The 21,080-nt window shown below is 40.4% G+C and overlaps 1 protein-coding gene across 1 annotated transcript in view; it reads left to right on the top strand.

Moving 5' to 3' along the window:
- Nucleotides 1-21,080, top strand: part of LOC132565387 (peroxisomal ATPase PEX1-like) — a 47,332-nt gene that overhangs the window by 13,242 nt on the left and 13,010 nt on the right. The window contains exons 16-19 of the mRNA XM_060230030.1: nt 3,430-3,512; nt 4,257-4,360; nt 4,847-5,236; nt 6,837-7,027. Coding sequence (XP_060086013.1) covers nt 3,430-3,512; nt 4,257-4,360; nt 4,847-5,236; nt 6,837-7,027 — 768 coding nt within the window. The remainder of the gene's footprint in view (nt 1-3,429; nt 3,513-4,256; nt 4,361-4,846; nt 5,237-6,836; nt 7,028-21,080) is intronic.

Here is a 21,080-nt window from a genome sequence, read left to right as displayed (position 1 = left end):
GTCACACAACTGTGATCCGTCACACAACTGTGATCTGTCACACATCACACAACTGTGATCTGTCACACATCACACAACTGTGATCTGTCACACAACTGTGATCTGTCACACAACTGTGATCTGTCACTGTGATCCGTCACACAACTGTGATCTGTCACACATCACACAACTGTGATCTGTCACACAACTGTGATCTGTCACACAACTGTGATCTGTCGCACGTCACACAACTGTGATCTGTCACACAACTGTGATCTGTCACACAACTGTGATCCGTCACACAACTGTGATCTGTCACACAACTGTGATCTGTCACACAACTGTGATTTGTCACACAAGTATGATCTGTCACACGTCACACAACTGTGATCCGTCACACAACTGTGATCTGTCACACAACTGTGATCTGTCACTGTGATCCGTCACACAACTGTGATCTGTCACACAACTGTGATATGTCACTGTGATCCGTCACACAACTATGATCTGTTACACAACTGTGATTTGTCACTGTGATCTGTCACACAACTATGATCTGTCACTGTGATTTGTCACACAACTGTGATTTGTCACACAACTGTGATCTGTCACACAACTGTGATCTGTCACACGTCACACAACTGTGATCTGTCACTGTGATCTGTCACACAACTGTGATCCGTCACACAACTGTGATCTGTCACAGGTCACACAACTGTGATCCGTCACACAACTGTGATCTGTCACACAACTGTGATCTGTCACACAACTGTGATCCGTCACACAACTGTGATATGTCACACAACTGTGATTTGTCACACAACTGTGATCTGTCACACGTCACACAACTGTGATCTGTCACACAACTGTGATCTGTCACACATCACACAACTGTGATCTGTCACACATCACACAACTGTGATCTGTCACACAACTGTGATCTGTCACACGTCACACAACTGTGATCTGTCACACAACTGTGATCTGTCACACATCACACAACTGTGATCTGTCACACACGTCACACAACAGTGATCCGTCACACAACTGCGATCCGTCACACAACTGTGATCTGTCACACATCACACAACTGTGATCTGTCACACAACTGTGATCTGTCACACAACTGTGATCTGTCACACAACTGTGATCTGTCACTGTGATCCGTCACACAACTGTGATCTGTCACACATCACACAACTGTGATCTGTCACACATCACACAACTGTGATCTGTCACACAACTGTGATCTGTCACTGTGATCCGTCACACAACTGTGATCTGTCACACATCACACAACTGTGATCTGTCACACAACTGTGATCTGTCACACAACTGTGATCTGTCGCACGTCACACAACTGTGATCTGTCACACAACTGTGATCTGTCACACAACTGTGATTTGTCACACAACTATGATCTGTCACACGTCACACAACTGTGATCCGTCACACAACTGTGATCTGTCACACAACTTTGATCTGTCACTGTGATCCGTCACACAACTGTGATCTGTCACACAACTGTGATATGTCACTGTGATCCGTCACACAACTATGATCTGTTACACAACTGTGATTTGTCACTGTGATCTGTCACACAACTATGATCTGTCACTGTGATTTGTCACACAACTGTGATTTGTCACACAACTGTGATCTGTCACACAACTGTGATCTGTCACACGTCACACAACTGTGATCTGTCACTGTGATCTGTCACACAACTGTGATTTGTCACTGTGATTTGTCACTGTGATCTGTCACACAACTGTGATCTGTCACACGTCACACAACTGTGATCTGTCACACAACTGTGATCTGTCACACTACTGTGATCTGTCTCTGTGATCCGTCACACAACTGTGATCCGTCACACAACTGTGATCTGTCACACAACTGTGATCTGTCACACAACTGTGATCCGTCACACAACTGTGATATGTCACACAACTGTGATTTGTCACACAACTGTGATCTGTCACACGTCACACAACTGTGATCTGTCACACAACTGTGATCTGTCACACATCACACAACTGTGATCTGTCACACATCACACAACTGTGATCTGTCACACAACTGTGATCTGTCACACGTCACACAACTGTGATCTGTCACACAACTGTGATCTGTCACACATCACACAACTGTGATCTGTCACACACGTCACACAACTGTGATCCGTCACACAACTGCGATCCGTCACACAACTGTGATCTGTCACACATCACACAACTGTGATCTGTCACACATCACACAACTGTGATCTGTCACACAACTGTGATCTGTCACACAACTGTGATCTGTCACACAACTGTGATCTGTCACTGTGATCCGTCACACAACTGTGATCTGTCACACATCACACAACTGTGATCTGTCACACATCACACAACTGTGATCTGTCACACAACTGTGATCTGTCACTGTGATCCGTCACACAACTGTGATCTGTCACACATCACACAACTGTGATCTGTCACACAACTGTGATCTGTCACACAACTGTGATCTGTCGCACGTCACACAACTGTGATCTGTCACACAACTGTGATCTGTCACACAACTGTGATTTGTCACACAACTATGATCTGTCACACGTCACACAACTGTGATCCGTCACACAACTGTGATCTGTCACACAACTTTGATCTGTCACTGTGATCCGTCACACAACTGTGATCTGTCACACAACTGTGATATGTCACTGTGATCCGTCACACAACTATGATCTGTTACACAACTGTGATTTGTCACTGTGATCTGTCACACAACTATGATCTGTCACTGTGATTTGTCACACAACTGTGATTTGTCACACAACTGTGATCTGTCACACAACTGTGATCTGTCACACGTCACACAACTGTGATCTGTCACTGTGATCTGTCACACAACTGTGATTTGTCACTGTGATTTGTCACTGTGATCTGTCACACAACTGTGATCTGTCACACGTCACACAACTGTGATCTGTCACACAACTGTGATCTGTCACACTACTGTGATCTGTCTCTGTGATCCGTCACACAACTGTGATCTGTCACATAACTGTGATCTGTCACTATGATTTGTCACACAACTGTGATCTGTCACACATCACACAACTGTGATCTGTCACACAACTGTGATCTGTCATACAACTGTGATCTGTCACACGTCACACAACTGTAATCTGTCACACAACTGTGATCCGTCACAGGTCACACAACTGTGATCTGTCACACAACTGTGATCTGTCACACGTCACACAACTGTAATCTGTCACACGTCACACAACTGTGATCTGTCACACAACTGTGATCTGTCACACAACTGTGATCTGTCACACAACTGTGATCCGTCACACTCAACTTGTGTTGCGAATTGATTACAAGTTATTTCTGTAAATGTTTGTAGGGGTAATGAGCTTTCTAAATTGGTAATTTATCTCAACATTGTTTATAGGCGTGGCCATGACAACACAGGCGTGACTGACCGAGTGGTTAACCAACTTCTGACCCAATTAGATGGTGTTGAAGGATTGGAAGGTAGGACCTCTGATGATGTTGACTTTACAATACTGGACAAAAATACAATATATACTAGACACTCAATACTGCCATGTACAAACACTGGATACTAGACAGATATTGGATAAAAGAAACAATTTCTTAGAGAGTAGAGGCATACAAGATATATGATACACACATCTCTCAATGTGTACTTATATATCAGTAGACACACAAGATATATACAAATGTGATATTTGATGCTGAAATTTTCCAGACAAAATCTTTTCTGCTACCTGTACTAGTAGACAGGTACTTTTCTAGGACTGTCAGGATAAGCTAATGTTTGACACCTATACTAATAATGTAGGGATGAGTTTTACTGAAGTTTTGGTGACATCAAATTTATATATATATATAAATTTGAAAAAAATGAAATCAACACGGCAAATGTATTCCGATAAGGATTATGTTCAGGATGACTCGCTTATCAGAAATAAATCAAACTTCACGCCTCCAAAGGGCAGGGGCCCTCACCTAGAAAAATACATTGAAACATTTTCGGATCTGATTCAAACCTCTGACAACAACCGACAAAATATAACACGTGCGGAAAAGGAGGCAATGAACAACGTTAGCGGAATACGTTTGCTGTGTTGATTTCATTCTTTTCAAATATCTTATTGATACACAAAGCATTTTTAAGTTACATCTATATATATTAATATATTTGTATATTGACAATGACATGTAAAAACTTTGTTACATTTCCATGACATTTAGGTGTATATGTACTGGCTGCGACAAGTCGTCCTGACCTCATTGACCCAGCTCTCCTTCGGCCTGGACGTCTAGACAAATGTCTTCAGTGCCAGCTACCCAATAAGGTAGGATTGATGTACTGTCAATAATAACCATATTTATCCTACAATAAGGTCATACTAGGTAATTGGCTGTGTCGAATAATTACAAACAGATTCATTATCCTCTAATAAGTCCACCCACAGACTTTGTATGAGATGTCAGTGGTTAGCACCAAGGACTTACAGTTACGTAAATACAATATGATTTGATATTCAAAAAGATAAAAAGTTACATCTTTGTGAATGTCGATTTCATCTTGCTGCCTGTTTAGACCAGATTAATCAAAGGACAGTTAATAATTATTTAGTGTCTTGGTAATAATTTAAAGGTGTTGATCAATGGTGTCTTTTGCTATAATTGATTGATATTTTGATCATTTTTCCCCCAAAATTATTTTTATTGAAAACTGGTGTTTAAATGAAGCAAAGTTTAAAAAATGATGTAAGAGAGAAGACCTCCTAATTATGTGTCACAAATTCAGTATATTTCCTTGGTTTTTGTTTACACAGGAAGAAAGATTGAAGATATTACAGGCTTTGACAAGGAATATTACTCTCAGTTCAGATGTAAATCTACAGTTTTTTGCCGATGAATGTGAACATTTCTCTGGGGCAGATTTGAAAGCTCTTCTTTATAATGCACAGCTTGAAGCCATACATGAAATTACAGGCCGTTTAGTAAAAGGAGATAGTCAAGGATCGTCACCAAAGAAAATGAAAAGTGACTCGGCTTTGCGGTCACAACTAGACGCTCATCATAAAAAGATTGACCTTCAGATTTCTCGTGTTGCGTTGCGGGACAGACGGCCATCTTGGAGCTCTCTAGTGACATATATACCCAAACTCGAGGAAGGTATAGCAGACGTCAGCGAGGAAATGGAAGAGAAGCTAAATTTCCAGGTTTGTTTGTTAACATTATTAAATATTAGGAGAATGGAGCTGCGTAGGCACACATTCAAACAACAAGGTTTCTCAGATAGATATGTATGTTCACCGAGTTCATTACCCTGACAACAGCCAACGTCATGCATGGAAGGTATCCTTGTAGCAGCTTGGAGTTACTTCTCAGAACATGATTTTAGAGGCCGATTGTATGCTGTTCATAGATATCAAGGAAAAGTGTCTAGCTGAAGGATGTATTGAGGATAGAGCATGACATTGTGTGATCTCAGCTTCCTGTAGGCTTCGAATCTCCATCTGGGTTTACGTTTGCTGCAATGCTCTATCTATCAAACTATTGTCACCCTTATAGGTTATGATCTTGGCTTAAATGTAATTTCTATTTACATGTAGTTTCCTTGTCCATGCTGTAATATTATATGACATGTAGTATGAAGATTCCCAAATTGTCCAATACTGTTTAACTTCATTGTTTTTGTTTATATTATCTCACTTCTCCAAGAGATGGAGAGCTTATGTTGTCACCCGAGTATCGTTGTTGGTGTCAGCGGTAGTTTCCAAAAGATTTTTATGCAAGGCACCAGTAAACTCCTTTATAAGTGTACTAGGATACTGATATTTGGTTTGAGGGTTGCTGGTTAGGTTAAATATTACTTTACAGAGTTTTAAGGAATAACATTTTAGAAAAAGACACTATTTCCTGTTTAAATATCAGTATTTTGGCAATGCTGTTTATTTAGAAATTGTTTTGTTAGTTGAAAATACATTTATGTTGGCATTTCTTACATTTTGTAACAGATTACTTGAAGGATAAAAAATGCTGTTTACTTTTCAGAAGTAGCTTTGGTATTCTCGTCAGAAAAAAAATAACATTGACCAATTATTGAAGATGTACAAAGATTTAGGATCACTGATAATTTCGAAGGGATGATGTGATCACTTAGATATATATACAGATTGACACTTCATTTTACATAAACGGTAGAAATTAACTATTAACAGAAGTAATGAGGAAATGAGCCAAACATTGGTGATACATGAAGCTAGGACTCTTTGGGACAAGATAAGTGAAATTTTCTGAATGTAATATAAACGCAGTGTAGTAGGTTACTTGTATTGACTTTGCTATGTATTAGCTCTCATTAGTCACTAGAACTTAAGTATGATAGCAAATTTTCTTAGTACTGGTTACCTTGTGTTGACAAACAGACTTGGAGAGTCCATTATCAAAGATAGGTGAGGTAGGGAAGTTTAAAGTTGTACTTTTGGAAATTTATATCATTGTTTGTTTATGACATAAGGGAAAACCTGTTGATCTTATCTGGCTTTCTGATGAGGTTTGACTGAGCCTTCTGGGGCCTGTATTGAAACGTTAAACTTACTGTGCCGACAAACCTGTTTGTCCATAGATGACTCTCCTTAGACATATTTGTCTATAAGAGTTGTCTACCTTTGCTCATGTTCTATCACCTATGTGGAACAGGTAGCATGTGATCTCTATTGATATGTCATGTACATGTAGTATCAATGATAAAATGCTGTTGAACGTTAAAAAAAGTTTATTAAGATAAACGTTTGTTTGACTTTGTATTTGAATCAGGTGGATCAAATCAAGGCAAGACTGAAAGTGAACAAGTCACTAGAGCGTGTCAGCACAGCAGAAACATTGTTCTCACCTGTAGCCACCTCAAAGTCTCCCATGGTCCAGATCAGTCGGGCACACCTGATGACCGCTTTGACCAAAACAAAGCCATCTGTATCTGAAGAAGAACGGAGTAAATACCAAAGAATGTAAGTACTGCTGTAATATTTAAATATACCCGTAGTTTGGTGCATGTTTTATTCAATATATGTTAAAGCAACCAAAACCACTTCCTTTGTAGTGATATTTACAATGTATTCTCTTCCATATTTTCAAAGATGTGATAAACAATTGAAAAAGAAACATTGAAAATGAAAATATTCAGAAAAAAAACCATAGTTTGAATGATGACTTCTGTTTTCTTCAAGCTTTTGTCAAAGCCACAAGAAACAGGCCACAAAAATTCCATCATCAGAGACAAAAGCCACCTTTACGTGTATATCACATTACTAGGTTGAAGGATTAAGTCTGGTTATGCTACCCTGAGGCATATATAGTCCATCACTCAGTGGTTGTTCAATTTTGCAACCAACTCCTTCTTAAAAATGGTTTCTCATTGGGTATTTCACAATTTGGTTCTGGATGAAATTCCTTCAACTTTTTCCAACAAACTCCTTCTTAAAAATGGTTTCTCATTGGATATTTCACCATTAGGTTCTGGATGAAATTCCTTCACCTTTTTTCAACAAACTCCTTAAGAATGGTTTCTCGTTGGATATTTCACCATTAGGTTCCGGATGAAATTCTTTCAATTTTTGTCAACCAGCTCCTTCTTAAGAATGGTTTCTCATTGGATATGGATATTTTACTATTGAGCTCTGGAGGAAATTCAATATTCATCATCAAAGTGGGAAAAATGTGATGAAATATACCGAACAAAGTAGGGAATCTTCTGGTGATTAAGCTAAAGCTCTAGATTTATAACATTTGCCCTTTGACCTGTTGGCACTAAGCGCTACAGAGTTTGTGAAAAGAATGACTCTGAACCTTGTGAAAATAATTATAGAAAGAACACATACCTGTTTTTACAATGTTTCTTCAATTTATTAATAAAACTGAACTACCTATCAACTAGAGTTATGTCCCCTCCTCCATAGTTATGGTGCTTCATACTCCCCATGTTAATTTATATCAATATTATTATTGATATTTTGTGTAAGATATATTCCAGCTCAGTATATAGGAAATATATCAAATGTTGGGAAATCCCTTTACTGTTGTCATATTTATTTAACTTGTACTATCTTGTCGTTTCAATGCCACTTTAAGAAACAACAGAACTTTACAAGATTTCCACCTTAAAAGCAGATAATGTGAAATGAAGTTTCTACCGTAGCAATATCACTTTCTGTAATTTTCACTCTAAAATGATAACCAAAAACTGATCTGAGAATTGATCCAGAATCTGTATGATCTTTGTCATTGCTAATGTGATATTATAGTGGAGTGTATAGTCAAAAATATTTGTATTCATGGGAATTCTTCAATGAATTCTTACTATTGAAGGGGACTGTAGGCTAGTGTCTGTCCCCACCAGTACTACTGGAGGTGACTGTAGGCTAGTGTCTGTCCCCACCAGTACTACTGGAGGTGACTGTAGGTTAGTGTCTGTCCCCACCAGTACTACTGATGGTGACTTTAGGTTAGTGTCTGTCACCACCAGTACTACTGGAGGTGACTGTAGGTTAGTGTCTGTCCCCACCAGTACTACTGATGGTGACTTTAGGTTAGTGTCTGTCACCACCAGTACTACTGGAGGTGACTGTGGGTTTATGTCTGTCCCCACCAGTACTACTGGAGAGGACTATATGTTTGTGTCAGTCCCTACCAGTACTACTGGAGAGGAATGTAGGATTGTGTCTGTCCCCAACAGTACTACTGGAGAGGACTGTAGGTTTGTGTCTGTCTCCACCAGTACCACTGGAGGTGACTGTAGATTTGTGTCAGTCTCCACCAGTACTATTGGAGGTGACTGTGGGTTTGTGTCTGTTCCCACCAGTACTACTGGAGGTGACTGTAAGTTTGTGTCTGTCACCACCAGTACTACTGGAGAGGACTGTAGGTTTGGGTCTGTCCTACACCAGTACTACTGGAGAGGACTGTAGGTTTGTGTCTGTTCCCACCAGTACTACTGGAGAGGACTGTAGGTTTGTGTCAGTCCCTACCAGTACTACTGGAGAGGACTGTAGGTTTGTGTCTGTCCCCACCAGTACTACTGGAGAGGACTATATGTTTGTGTCTGTCCCCAACAGTACTACTGGATAGGACCGTATGTTTTTGTCTGTCCTACACCAGTACTACTGGAGAGGACTGTAGTTTTGTGTCTGTCCTACACCAGTTCTACTGGAGAGGACTGTAGGTTTGTGTCTGTCCCTACCAGTACCACTGGAGGTGACTGTAGGTTTGTGTCAATCCCCACCAGTACTACTGGAGAGGACTGTAGGTTTATGTCTGTCACCACCAGTACTACTGGAGAGGACTGTAGGTTTATGTCTGTCCCCACCACTACTACTGGAGAGGACTGTAGGTTTGGGTCTGTCCCTACTAGTACCACTGGAGAGGACTGTAGGTTTGTGTCTGTCCCTACTAGTACCACTGGAGGTGACTGTAGTTTTGTGTCTGTCCTACACCAGTACTACTGGAGGTGACTGTAGGTTTGTGTCTGTTCCCACCAGTACTACTGGAGAGGACTGTAGCTCTGTGTCAGTCCCCACCAGTACTACTGGAGGTGGCTGTAGGTATGTGTCTGTCCCCATCAGTACTACTGGAGAGGACTGTAGGTTTTTGTCAGTCCTCACCAGTACTACTGGAGGTGACTGTGGGTTTATGTCTGTCCCCACCAGTACTACTGGAGAGGACTATATGTTTGTGTCAGTCCCTACCAGTACTACTGGAGAGGAATGTAGGATTGTGTCTGTCCCCAACAGTACTACTGGAGAGGACTGTAGGTTTGTGTCTGTCTCCACCAGTACCACTGGAGGTGACTGTAGATTTGTGTCAGTCCCCACCAGTACTACTGGAGGTGACTGTAGGTTTATGTCTGTCCCCACCAGTACTACTGGAGAGAACTGTAGGTTTGTGACTGTACCCACCAGTACTACTGGAGAGGACTGTAGGTTTGTGTCTGTTCCCACCAGTACTACTGGAGAGGACTGTAGCTCTGTGTCAGTCCCCACCGGTACTACTGGAGGTGACTGTAGGTTTATGTCTGTCCCCACCAGTACTACTGGAGGTGACTGTAGGTTTATGTCTGTCCCCACTAGTACTACTGGAGGTGACTGGTTAGTGTCTGTCACCACCAGTACTACTGGAGGTGACTGTCCCAGTACTACTGGACTACCACCAGTACTACTGGAGAGGACCCCAACAGTACTACTGGAGAGGACTGTAGGTTTGTGTCTGTCCCCACCACTGGAGGTACTACTGGAGAGGACTGTAGGTTTGTGTCTGTCCCTACTACTGGAGGTACTGTAAGTTTGTGTCTGTCACTACTACTGGAGAGGACTGTAGGTTTGTGTCTGTCCTACACCAGTACTACTGGAGAGGACTGTAGGTTTGTGTCTGTTCCCACCAGTACTACTGGAGAGGACTGTAGGTTTGTGTCAGTCCCTACCAGTACTACTGGAGAGGACTGTAGGTTTGTGTCTGTCCCCACCAGTACTACTGGAGAGGACTATATGTTTGTGTCTGTCCCCAACACTACTGGAGGTGACTGTACTACTGGATAGGACCGTATGTTTTTGTCTGTCCTACACCTACACCAGTACACCAGTTCTACTGGAGAGGACTGTAGGTTTGTGTCTCTCCCTACTAGTACCACTGGAGGTGACTGTAGGTTTGTGACTGTCCCCACCAGTACTACTGGAGGTGACTATAGGTTTGTGTCTGTCCCCACTAGTACTACTGGAAGTGACTGTAGGTTTATGTCTGTCCTACACCAGTTCTACTGGAGAGGACTGTAGGTTTGTGTCTGTCCCTACTAGTACCACTGGAGGTGACTGTAGTTTTGTGTCTGTCCTACACCAGTACTGCTGGAGGTGACTGTAGGTTTGTGTCTGTTCCCACCAGTACTACTGGAGAGGACTGTAGCTCTGTGTCAGTCCCCACCGGTACTACTGGAGGTGACTGTAGGTATGTGTCTGTCCCCACCAGTACTACTGGAGAGGACTGTAGGTTTTTGTCAGTCGGAGGTGACTGTAGGTTTGTGTCTGTCCTGGAGAGGACACCAGTACTACTGGAGGGTGACTGTAGGTATGTGTCTGTCCCCACCAGTACTACTGGAGAGGACTGTAGGTTTTTGTCAGTCCTCACCAGTACTACTGGAGGTGACTGTAGGTTTGTGTCTGTCCCCACCAGTACTACTGGAGGTGACTGTAGGTTTATGTCTGTCCCCACCAGTACTACTGGAGGTGACTGTAGGTTTATGTCTGTCCCCACCAGTACTACTGGAGAGGACTGTAGGTTTGTGTCAGTCCCCACCAGTACTACTGGAGAGGACTGTAGGTTTGTGTCTGTCCCCACCAGTACTACTGGAGAGGACTGTAGGTTTGTGTCAGTCCCCACCTGTACTACTGGAGGTGACTGTAGGTTTATGTCTGTCCCCACCACTACTACTGGAGAGGACTGTAGGTTTGTGTCTGTCCCCACCAGTACTACTGGAGAGGACTGTAGGTTTGTGTCTGTCCCTACTAGTACCACTGGAGAGGACTGTAGGTTTGTGTCTGTCCCTACCAGTACCACTGGAGGTGACTGTAGGTTTGTGTCTGTCCCTACCAGTACTACTGGAGGTGACTGTAGGTTTATGTCTGTCCACACCAGTACTACTGGAGAGGACTGTAGGTTTATGTCTGTCCCCACCACTACTACTGGAGGTGACTGTAGGTTTGTGTCTGTCCCCACTAGTATTACTGGAGAGGACTGTAGGTTTATGTCTGTCCCCACCAGTACTACTGGAGAGGACTGTAGGTTTGTGTCTGTCCCTACTAGTACTACTGGAGGTGACTGTAGGTTTGTGTCTGTCCCCACCAGTACTACTGGAGGTGACTGTAGGTTTATGTCTGTCCCCACCAGTACTACTGGAGAGGACTGTAGGTTTATGTCTGTCCCCACCAGTACTACTGGAGGTGACTGTAGGTTTATGTCTGTCCCCACCAGTACTACTGGAGGTGACTGTAGGTTTATGTCTGTCCCCACCAGTACTACTGGAGGTGACTGTAGGTTTATGTCTGTCCCCACCAGTACTACTGGAGAGGACTGTAGGTTTGTCTCTGTCCCTACCAGTACCACTGGAGGTGACTGTAGGTTTGTGTCAGTCCCTACCAGTACTACTGGAGGTGACTGTGGGTTTATGTCTGTCCCCACCAGTACTACTGGAGAGGACTGTAGGTTTGTGTCTGTCCCTACTAGTACCACTGGAGGTGACTGTAGTTTTGTGTCTGTCCTACACCAGTACTACTGGAGGTGACTGTAGGTTTGTCTCTGTCCCTACCAGTACCACTGGAGGTGACTGTCCCCACCAGTACTAATGGAGAGGACTGTAGGTTTATGTCTGTCCCCACCAGTACTACTGGAGGTGACTGTAGGTTTATGTCTGTCCCCACCAGTACTACTGAAGGTGACTATAGGTTTGTGTCTGTCCCCACTAGTACTACTGGAAGTGACTGTAGGTTTGTGTCTGTCCTACACCAGTTCTACTGGAGAGGACTGTAGGTTTGTCTCTGTCCCTACCAGTACCACTGGAGGTGACTGTAGGTTTGTGACTGTCCCCACCAGTACTACTGGAGAGGACTGTAGGTTTATGTCTGTCCCCACCAGTACTACTGGAGAGGACTGTAGGTTTGGGTCTGTCCTACACCAGTTCTACTGGAGAGGACTGTAGGTTTGTCTCTGTCCCTACCAGTACTACTGGAGAGGACTGTAGATTTGTGTCAGTCCCCACCAGTACCACTGGAGGTGACTGTAGGTTTATGTCTGTCCTACACCAGTACTACTGGAGGTGACTGTAGGTTTGTGTCTGTCCCCACTAATACTACTGGAGAGGACTGTAGGTTTGTGTCTGTCCCTACTAGTACCACTGGTGGTGACTGTAGGTTTGTGTCTGTCCTACACCAGTACTACTGGAGGTGACTGTAGGTTTGTGTCTGTTCCCATCAGTACTACTGGAGAGGACTGTAGGTTTGTGTCAGTCCCCACCAGTACTCTGGAGGTGACTGTAGGTATGTGTCTGTCCCCACCAGTACTACTGGAGAGGACTGTAGGTTTTTGTCAGTCCTCACCAGTACTACTGGAGAGGATTGTAGGTTTTGGCCTGTCCTACACCAGTAATACTAGAGAGGACTGTAGGTTTGTGTCTGTCTCCATCAGTACCACTGGATGTGACTGTAGGTTTGTGTCTGTCCCCACCAGTACTAATTGAGAGGACTGTAGGTTTGTGTCAGTCCCCACCAGTACTACTGGAGAGGACTGTAGGTTTATGTCTGTCCCCAGTAGTACTACTGGAGAGGACTGTGGGTTTATGTCTGTCCCCAGTAGTACTACTGGAGGTGACTGTATGTTTGTGTCTGTCCCCACCAGTACTACTGGAGGTGACTGTAGGTTTGTGTCTGTCCCCAGTAGTACTACTAGAGGTGACTGTAGGTTTGTGTCTGTCCCCACCAGTACTACTAGAGGTGACTGTAGGTTTGTGTCTGTCCCCACCAGTACTACTGGAGAGGACTGTATGTTTGTGTCTGTCCCCAGTAGTACTACTGGATAGGACTGTACGTTTTTGTCTGTCCTACACCATTTCTACTGGAGAGGACTGTAGGTTTGTGTCTGTCCCTACCAGTACCACTGGAGGTGACTGTAGGTTTGTGTCAATCCCCACCAGTACTACTGGAGAGGACTGTAGGTTTATGTCTGTCCCCATCACTACTACTGGAGAGGACTGTAGGTTTGGGTCTGTCCTACACCAGTTCTACTGGAGAGGACTGTAGGTTTGTCTCTGTCCCTACCAGTACCACTGGAGGTGACTGTAGGTTTGTGTCAGTCCCCACCAGTACTACTGGAGGTGACTGTAGGTTTGTGTCAGTCCCCACTAGTACTACTGGAGAGGACTGTAGGTTTGTCTCTGTCCCCACCAGTACTACTGGAGCTGACTGTAGGTTTGTGTCAGTCCCCACTAGTACAACTGGAGAGGACTGTAGCTCTGTGTCTGTCCCCACCAGTACTACTGGAGGTGACTGTGGGTTTGTGTCTGTCACCACCAGTACTACTGGAGGTGACTGTAAGTTTTTGTCCGTCCCCATCAGTACTACTGGAGGTGACTGTAAGTTTGTGTCTGTCACCACCAGTACTACTGGAGAGGACTGTAGGTTTATGTCTGTCCCCACCAGTACTACTGGAGAGGATTGTAGGTTTATGTCTGTCCCCACCACTACTACTGGAGAGGACTGTAGGTTTGGGTCTGTCCTACACCAGTTCTACTGGAGAGGACTGTAGGTTTGTCTCTGTCCCTACCAGTACCACTGGAGGTGACTGTAGGTTTGTGACTGTCCCCACCAGTACTACTGGAGAGGACTGTAGATTTGTGTCAGTCCCCACCAGTACCACTGGAGGTGACTGTAGGTTTGTGACTGTCACCACCAGTACTACTGGAGAGGACTGTAGCTCTGTGTCTGTCCCCACCAGTACTACTGGAGGTGACTGTAAGTTTGTGTCTGTCCCCACCAGTACTACTGGAGAGGTCTGTAGGTTTGGGTCTGTCCTACACCAGTACTACTGGAGGTGACTGTAGGTTTGTGTCTGTCCCCACCAGTACTACTGGAGAGGACTGTAGGTTTATGTCTGTCCCCACCAGTGCTACTGGAGAGGATTGTAGGTTGATGTCTGTCCCCACCAGTACTACTGGAGAGGACTGTAGGTTTGTGTCAGTCCCCACCAGTACTACTGGAGAGGACTGTAGGTTTGTGTCTGTCCCCACCAGTACTACTGGAGAGGTCTGTAGGTTTGTGTGTGTCCCCACCAGTACTACTGGAGGTGACTGTAGGTTTGTGTCAGTACCCACCAGTACTACTCGAGGTGACTGTAGGTTTGGGTATGTCCTACACCAGTACTACTGGAGAGGACTGTAGGTTTGTGTCTGTCCCCACCAGTACTACTAGAGAGGTCTGTAGGTTTGGGTCTGTCCTACACCAGTACTACTGGAGAGGACTGTAGGTTTGTATCTGTCCTCACCAGTACTTCTGGAGAGGACTGTAGGTTTGTGTCTGTTCTCACCAGTTCTACTGGAGGTGACTGTAGGTTTGTGTGAGAACCCACTAGTACTATTGGAGGGGATTATAGGTGTCATTTACCAAACAGTACTATAGATAGATGGATTACAGGTTCCTGGGAGAAAGCATGATTAAGTTTGTGGAAAAGATATACCTTTGCTCCATATTCAAAGTCACAGGGATCATTTTTTTTTTTGAATGGACATAACTTCCTCTGCTTAACCAAAAGACCTAGAATTAATCACGATATTTATTTGATAGGTTCATTGGATCATGCCCAATTAAGTTTACAAAGAGGAATGACGTTGATCCATGTTCAAGATCGAGTCAAATTTGTGAAAATTGTGAATAAATCCTTTGATAAACAGAGAGAAGTAGAATCAAACCTGTATATAGGAGTGATCTTGACCCTTTAATATTGAAGGTCACATGGTTGAAATCTGTCATAATATTGATATTTTCACCTGCCCATTAATTGTACTTTAAAAACTGAAGTTGTTCACAACATTACTCATAAGTTGCTGCCAGGAAGTGTTAACCAAACTGTGTAAGCATGCTACTTTCACAACTTTTTGAAAAGGCAATTAACCGAGATTTATTTTCAGTGTCACTTTGATTATGATATTGTGAAAAATACTGAAAACCAGGTCAGTAATGAATATTCTAGATTTAATCAAACACACATAACTTGATTCTTCATTTTTCTGCAAATGAAGACAAGAAAGATGATGCCCTTTATTGGTAACACCAAGGGGGAGGGGTTGACACTTGTCCTGTTTCAAAGTCATATATTGAGAACATCTCAGCAGAAGTGGTTCATTGTTACCCCATAATATAACATGATGTTTTTCTACACTATTTTATATTAAGGTGGTCGTTGGTCAAGGTTAAAGGGTCAAAGGTCACATTTAACTACTTATTCTACAAAGTCATCGAACAATATATATATATAATATATAAATGTATTGATACAGGTTAATTCATTAGCATTTATTTTACTTATTTTTTGGTCTGTTTACTGATTGGCCAAAAAAAATGATGGTCGTTAATTTTCATAAACACTTCTTGTATAAATCATTAAGCATATCTAGGTCTCAATTCAGATGTGACAATCTCCAAGATTAATAAAAAAATCTATATCATTTGACATTTAAAGGTTTTTTTTGGCTGTTTGCCAAGAAAGATTTTTCCAAATGCAGCTCTCGGAATCCTCAAACACAATTTACATCCATCAGAATTTTACACATTAAAACCTAAAAAGATGAATGGGTAAATATAGAAATTAAATGTTTCATTTGAATATAGAGATTAAATGATATTTGCTTCAAACAATGGTTGACATGGTATGGTGATGGATCCTGGTACAGAACTGAATTAACCTCTTTGTGTGTGTGACACCTATTGATCCGTATTTCCATTTGACACGAGAATTAGGCGAACTTTTTGACAGTTAGTGGTTCTGAATTCAAAATATTGACTTCTGTCCAATTTATCTGATTGTCTTAAAGTTTTCCCTGCAGATGCGACTCATGCATGGTTGCTATTCTCATTCAGAGATTTAAAAAGGCTTGTGAGTCAGAAACTCATTTGTAAAATTTCAGCATTTTGTTTCGTGTTTGTTTGTGCCAATCATTAAAAGGGTATACCAGTAATTTTATTCATGTGACAATAAGTCAAAGTTTGGTAATATGCCCACCTACACATGTTGCTGTTCTGAGGCATAATCAACAAATACTGTTACATACATATATTAGCCCCCCCATCATGTTTCTGAATCAGAAATACTTCGTAATGTGTTTGCCCCCTGGGCGTATTTCCAGATAAATACAATAGATTGAATTAAAAGTTGTCTATTTGAGATGGTAAATCATATTCATTGCTAAATACATGTAAGAATAAAATGTTTGCATTGGTATAAGCAAAGCGTGTAACATCCATACTTGGGAACACAGGTTTCTTACATACCAATATCTCTAGCAGCCTTGTCTACAACTTTACCCATAAATCTAATCATAATATTCTCCTTTAAAATCCTACCCGTAAGTCTAGCCCTGAAGTCCTGGTCGTCAACCCCACCATAACATCCTCCTTTAAAATCCTACCCGTAAGTCTAGCCCTGAAGTCCCTGTCTTCAACCCTACCATAACTTCCTCCTTTGAAATCCTACCCGTAAGTCCAGCCCTGAAGTCCCTGTCTACAACCCTACCACAATATCTACCCTACCTTTACATCCAGCCCTTACACCCTTTTTTAACATTAAAACCTGATGCCAACATTTGTGAGTCCATGACATCTCTGGACTCTGATTGTTATTCAATTTTATTAGTGTTATTGATATTTTTTTTCCATCCCTTACCTCACGTCTACTAAAAATTTGATAAATGGTATTCAACATTATCTCCCTTTGATAATGTTTGATAGGACCAATAGCCACAGAGAAAAATTCATATAAATGTTAAAATAAAACAGTTGGTGATTCAACAAGGAAACAGGAATTGTATTTGTTGGACATTATAAAAATATTTCAGTTGAAAAAAGAGAAAATAACAATATCTGTATTCCATCTGGTATATTAGATATTCCAATGAACAATCTGGTTTGTCCATCATTTTGTGTAATCCATAAAATTGAATCTAGTGAACTCCAATTATTCAATAAGAAATGTCGAAACAGAGACATCTTTTATGTAATTGACATTGATCAATGATATTATTCAATATTTTATCAGAATTAAAAATAACTCAGAATAATTTAGGAAAAACTGTCTGTTCATCTTTTCAATTACCATCTGTCGATTATAAAATAATTGATGAATATATTTTTTAGCTCCCAATATCATGATAATGAAATGGAAAACGAGAAGTTTTATTCATTTTATACATCCAAACAGCTTCAGTAATACCAGGGTATGTGTTGAAAGGAAAATTTCTGAAATTCTATGAATGCTGAGTGGGTTTTCTATAACATCATTTCTCAGTAATATGGTCTTGGGATTGGCAGGTATTTTACAAAACATTATTCCCTTGATCTTGTTAGGAAGATGTATTTCAATTTCTGACATTATCTGGCGATAAAGTCTGTGATAACCCACATATTACCTCCCTGTTATTAGCTGTGGTTGTGTTGAAGATTCTCCAGAGTTTCCACAACAAGTTGGCAGTTCTTCCATTCCAGAGTCCCATCACAGCCTTTATGCAAAACAGAGATGAATCTGTCACTCATTGGGACATTACATCACTGCTTTATATATTTTGGAGAGCAACTTTTTTTTAAACATTTATATATAGAAGTTTTACATTACAGGTATTTACCTGAAATTTAGATTAAAAAGTATTTTTTGTGATTGTTTCTATATTAACTCACCAGTAAAGCCCATGTCTGGTTACGATAATAAGCCCAGAAATATCTATCACTTCTTAATAGATCTGTTAACAAGTGCTGTTTTGTTGTCCTGCTATGTACATGTATGTTGGTGCTGTAGGCTTATTCCAAGATAAATACCATGAACTCTTGCAATGGGGTTGGAATTTGGAGAAGAGGGGATACAAGGAATCCTGTTCTCCTACAGGATATTTCAGTTGTGTCCTGGTTTTATTTACACATTATATACATATTGAATACCAAATTGTAAGTTAGAAAAATGTCCTGGGAGTATATTCTTGTTTTTAGAATCATATGACTTACTTTTCAAATTTCAAAAGGTCTATTTCAACCAGCTGTTGACTCCTTTTGGTGTATTTTGACTATATACAACATGAGTTCCCAATCTATTTTTAACACAGAACGAAAATGAAAGCTGAAAATCTAATGTTAAAACTAAAATATGTTTAAACATATCTCAACTCTGGCCAAAAATTTAACAGTTCTATTCCGAGACTTGTATGGTGTGTTTCCTCCTTTACAATATCTCCTTTCAGCAAAATTTACATACAAGTTTATCTTGTACAACATTACAGCAAAGTGATACAAAGACAGTTTCTTTCCATTTTTAGACAGTAACCTTGCCACTTTTTAAACTATTTACAGAGTAGATATTAAAAATTTTGCTGAAAGTTTTTTGTAATTGGTCTATAAGATTTAATTTATGAAGGAAATTGAAGAAAATTTAATAAAAATCAAATAAAAATTGTTCACTAGTAATATACATAACACAGATTTTCAATAATTCAAAAATATGAGAATTAAGGCTTATTTTGGAGTTAGGAAATATTTCATCTTAATCCTATTTCATTGACATAATTTTACCTTAAAAATGATTTTGTTGAAATTAGTGAATGACAGGATGTAGAAATGAAGTTTATAAACTGAGTAATTTTCTTAAATAGGTGAATTTACAGAATGTCAAATCAAATTGAAACTGATCCATCTATATTTGCAATAGGATCTAATTTCATATATTTAATTTCTAATAAAAATATCAAAATGAAAATATGAAATACTGATTTAAAATAAGATGAGGGTTGTTACCAAACAGTTAAAATCCAAAGATATAGGGAAGTTAAAAAAAATGTCAGCACAATATTTATTGATTCAACACAATTTTTCTTGACAAAAGCACTCCTACATTTTGACATACTGTCTAATCTGACTCGTGTAGTGTGTTCTACTTTCTGTTTATGTAATGTTTACTGGGTCTATTACCCTGTGAAAGGTGGCAAACATTTTTAGGTAGTAATCTCCTGCTGAATAGGTGGTGGCTACCTCACCGAACAACATGAGGAAGGATTTAGGGTGAATTGTTTTTCCAAAGCTCTTCAAGAATCATATACTGTCAAGGGCATTAGGAGTGTCTGATGACACACATCTGATCAACACATGAGGTTACCAAGGCACAATGCTATACCAGATGAGCTATTATGACCAAAAATCATAGTCTTATCAGATATGTTGATTAGTTTACTAAAATTTGGGATTTATTTCAATTGAAGATTTCATTTACTGTCCTTATAACACTTATCAGCCGTCAAAATTAAATTAAGAATGTTTGCTTCCAATTTTTTTTTAATGATTTGTATATAGATGTGATGTTAACATATTAATATTGTTTTCAAAAAATGAAAGTTTTAAAAATTAGGTTAAAGTTTGTTTTGATATACAGAGCCTTATATACAAATGGATGAATGATAATAGGTTTGTGAAATTCTGATTCTTGAAATGTATTAAATTCTGCTTTGATATATATTCACATATGTACAGACAAACTATTGAACAGCTACAAAATATAAGCCAGATATTTGAGACATACATTTTTTATAAAAAAAATATTATCATTATCCCTGACTGGCATATACTGTGATTGTAGCTTTGGTTTGAAAAAAAAAAAAAAAAACATGAAATAAGGCAGCTTGTCACTTTGGTTCGCATACTGCAATTTTTCTCCCAGCATTCAAATTGATACATATATTTCCTAGATTTCTTCTTCTAATTCGTCTTAAACTGTTATGTGTTAAAGAAATGTATCTAGTTTTTCTGCACGACACTTTGGCCAAAACCCAAAAACTTAAAAAAAATATCAAATCAATTTCTTTTTTATATATATATATAAAAATGATATATATATAACTATGCTCTTTTCAACTTTCAAAAGTGCATATTTTTTCGCAGTTAAAAAAAAGTAAAGGAGAGTTAGTAATGAGTATCGAATGTCCTCTGCCATGTGACAGGGTAGTCATTACACGCAAATTGTTTCCAGTTAGTCTTTAATAAGAAATTGATTTTTAGCATTCAAGGAATCCTTGTGTAAGAGCTAGTTGAAACATATAATTTTCTTCGAAATTGTCCTATTCATGGATTCTAAAGGATTGTAAAACTCTCCCCAAACTCCCTAATTCTGTGTGTGTGCTTTATAGAATCTGATGCCTCTGAGAGTGTTTTTTTCATTTCCATTGTAACATTTTGAATACCAGTACAAAAGTCGTTAATTTGGGTGTTTTGATTTGTATTCTCAAAT

This window comes from Ylistrum balloti, unplaced genomic scaffold (genome assembly GCF_031769215.1).
Source record: "Ylistrum balloti isolate Yb309-2 unplaced genomic scaffold, AGI_CSIRO_Ybal_v1 Utg369576, whole genome shotgun sequence".
NCBI classification, from domain to species: domain Eukaryota; kingdom Metazoa; phylum Mollusca; class Bivalvia; order Pectinida; family Pectinidae; genus Ylistrum; species Ylistrum balloti.
This window is presented reverse-complemented; position numbering and strand designations above follow the sequence as displayed.